This window comes from Austrofundulus limnaeus, unplaced genomic scaffold, assembly GCF_001266775.1.
Source record: "Austrofundulus limnaeus strain Quisiro unplaced genomic scaffold, Austrofundulus_limnaeus-1.0 Scaffold17, whole genome shotgun sequence".
In the NCBI taxonomy this organism is placed as follows: domain Eukaryota; kingdom Metazoa; phylum Chordata; class Actinopteri; order Cyprinodontiformes; family Rivulidae; genus Austrofundulus; species Austrofundulus limnaeus.
Window position 1 is genome coordinate 2,047,475 of NW_013952419.1, and position 3,675 is coordinate 2,051,149.

Sequence of the window (3,675 nt, forward strand, 5' to 3'; positions counted from 1 at the left end):
GTGTGTGTGTGTGTGTGTGTGTGTGTGTGTGTGTGTGTGTGTGTGTGTGTGTGATGCAGTGGAACAATGTATAAAATACTCAATAATGTGAGGGTACATTGGAATGATCCAGAAATGTAAGGGAGGCTGGGAGGCTCTGAATGCATCGCTTCAGTGACTTTAAATAATAAAATGTAAAAGCGTGGATTTGCAGCCGATCCCAGCCAACTCTCATGCAGCACAGGTGAAGACGTCTTGAGAACACACAAACACTTCCTCTTCGTTCTCCAGCGTTTGAAAATCCAGGGGATTGGTGGTGGATTAGTGCTTGTTTACACCAAGATAATAATGCAGAATGTAAGAAGTGTGTGTTTTTTTATTTTTTGTTGTTTTTTTTAAGCTGTTGGTTTTGTTCAAGACTTTTTTTACATGGCACACTATAAAAGTCAGAATCATTGTCTCTTGAATTTATAAACAGAATATTAAACATAGTTTTTTTTCTCTCTGCACTCATTTAAACCCATCCCAGTCTGTTGCTGGTTCCGATCCAGCTGAGGCTCTGTTCACCCGKGTGGCTCTCCTGGCTCGGAGCGACACCAGGTTCAGCAGTCTTTCTAGCTCGTCCCCAGAACTTGGCAGGCCGGCAGATCCGAGTTGTCCCTGACCCTCCTGCGATCCCCTCCATTCCCCAGCCTGTAGGTCCCACGCCCTTAACGGGGGCATGAGTTGAGCTGGGTGCAGGTTGAGGCCCGGTGGGCTGGGCGGGTATCCTTCGTAGGCCCGTCGAGTTGGGGGCAGAGTGTCGTAAGGACTCTCCGTGTTTTCGTTTTGCTCCRTGTCACAACTGGACTCCCGGAACTCCTCGTAAACGGGCGAAGTGTTGTCTTCGAAGCTGTCGGTGGCGTGCAGAGGCAGGTGGTGTCTGTGCTGCGCTGCMATGTTCCTGCCCCTCGCCGCCGTGTCCTTTCCGTCTCCTTCGCGCCGCCTCTGTTCTTCTATGCACACAGTTTGTTTTCGCTCCCACTCGCCTGAACGATTCCTCTCCCACTGGAAGGTCCTCCTCCGGCTCTCCTGTCTCCACTCGTGGCCCCTGTCGCAGCCGTAACTCATCATTTTAGAGTCTAGCTGCAGGGACCGCGTGCTGCCTCCGCGCCTGATGTTCTGCTCAGCGTCACCGAGGTCATAATGGGATCCCAGCTCTGGAGGACGGAGCCGGGATGGTGACAACCAGCTCGAAGCATGAAAGGAAGTCTCCCACTGATATGCTGAAAAAGAAAAGAATCCCCACAAAAATGATAAGTGGCTTAAAAGAATTTTATGGACAAAAAGCATGATTTTAATGAGGAGTTGAAAAAGTGTCCAAGCTAACATGCTGCGTTAAAGCCCAAGGACTTACTCTATAAAAACTAATGAAGCAAAATTACCGGAGGCATTAAGTTCACACTGTAATGTGTGAGCTACTAACAATCTCTGTTTATGGTCAGCGTTTGTAGAATGAGATTATCTGTCAACAAGATTATACACTGGAAGGTGTCACATCTGTAAACTCACTGCACATTTAAAATAACAGTATCATCTTTTATTCAGGAGGCAGATTGAGGTGACCCCAGTAAAAAAAACCTTGTTATGTGTCAGTTACTCAAGGGCTGATGCAACAACTTTCTTTGTAATTCAAATTCTTGCAGAGTTTATCTCAGCTACCGTAAAAAACACAACCTTTGTTTTTGAATAAGGGTTATGTGGAGTACTTTTGAGTGGTTAGTATCTGACCTGCACTACACAGTAGTCAGAGAAATCTCTATTTTGAAGAATGAGTGAAAAAAATGCTGGTTATTGTAAGTCAAGGTAACAGATACACAAAGCAGTGTGTAWCACTCCATTTTTACTCAAATTGGATTTACCTTTGCTGTACATATTGGCAAAGTAGCAAACAATAATGGCTTATTATGTAAAACTTGTAAAAACTAATAATATTAGCAAAAGTTGTTTTAATAAATTAGAGTGTATAAAAGTTATTTAATGTCAGAAAGTTTTGATATGGATTTATTAACAGGCAAGAAACAGGAAAATGTGTTTCATTTCAAAAGTCAGCAGATTTTATTTTGTTTACTTCAGTTTGGATGTGATCTGATCAGAAATGACAGTAATAATGTAACAGTTAAAAATTAAATTAAGCTTATAAAGCCAATGTTAATTGTTGAATTGGTTAGCAGACATTAGCTTCTGTAGCATATTGCTTTACAGTATTTACAATCATGCTATAATTTAGGACAAATTATTAAATATCAAAAGCTGGCTTTGCCTCTGATTTTTACAATATTTACACCATGTAACACAATATAATATATTTACCATTTTTACATTTCTGTTGGACAAGCCTGACCTGTTGAGAAGATGGTTAGCCAATATCAGTAGAAAGATTATCCTAAAGTGTCACAGTTAACAGGTGTCTACTGGTAAATTATACATGCCAATTTGGGAAAAAAATTAATATACTTTATATCCATTTAAAGTCAAAATTAGTAAACTAGCTAAAAAAAATCTAAGTTACTGTCCAGGTTTTGTTTAGATCCTATTTACCTATAAACAATATTTTTTGCTGTTTTACATGATTGTTGAATGAAATTAACAGAATTAACAATTAAATTAGTTTATTGTAAAAATATTACAGATAATTTGTGACACATATCTAGTTGTTTTTGCTATTAATCAAATAAATGCTTTGTTGGCTGTGAGTTGTCGCCCTGTTTGGTCGCCATTTTTGCTCCACCATGTAGTTGAGGCTCAGTCTAGTGTTATTTAACTCTATGATGGATCAATGGATGGATAACTATGTGCTTGAAATGAACATATGACCTTGTAGTTTTTGAAAATGTACCAGTCACTGATGCTTACTGGAGAATTTCTTCTATGGGTTTACAAAAGTACTCCATCCCCATGTTTGATTTGGCATCCTTAGGTGACCTATGACATTTTATGGTCAAAGGTTTTCTATTGCTACTGACCGATGTGGGCTCAACTATACTGATACAGCACCTGACATTCCCAGGCAGTCTCACATGCAAGTAACCAGGCCTGACCCTGTTTTGCTTCTAAGATCAGATGAGATCTGGCGTGTTCAGGGTGGTATGGCCATCCTCATGTCTGGTGCAATAAAATGCAAATCCATCAAGAGCGCATCACTTGAAATAAACTGCAAGAACTCCAAAGTATCCCACAACTTCTTACAAACTACAGCAGACAGGTTGCATAATTCATAGCTGGGCTAATGAGCTGTAAGTGAAAAGGTATATTGATGGAGTGAGAGGAGCCAGAGGGGTTGGTCTCTGTGTGGGCTAAAGGCTATGCTTCATTAGTGTGCTGAGGAGCACCAACTCCTGGGGTGCGCGTGGACACATGTGGACAGAAATACTCATTAAACAAAGCATGCCAACAAACCACAAAGCTTTGGAGACCATTTGCCAGCATGGTACACTGCTAAAGCATCAGAGTTGTGTGTTGAAATATTTCCAAATTAAGTTTGAAAGAGAGTGAAATATTCTCATAGTTCACAATATTCACTTTGACAAACTCTACACAAATATCATTCTTGCTCTGCGGTTGGTGACATGCTGTCAGTGAACTGCAAAACGAAACAAACATCTAATATGACAAAAAAAATGTTTGATGATGAAACTGTCCTGGCAACAACTGAAT

General features: G+C 40.5%; 1 protein-coding gene across 1 annotated transcript in view; it reads right to left on the reverse strand.

The window, feature by feature from the left end:
- Window positions 1-337: 337 nt before the first annotated feature.
- Window positions 338-3,675, reverse strand: part of LOC106514122 (protocadherin Fat 3) — a 93,590-nt gene continuing 90,252 nt past the window's right edge. Inside the window, 1 exon segment of the mRNA XM_074559731.1 lies at window positions 338-1,244. Within this exon segment, the coding sequence (XP_074415832.1) occupies window positions 490-1,244 (755 nt within the window). The 3' untranslated portion in view covers window positions 338-489.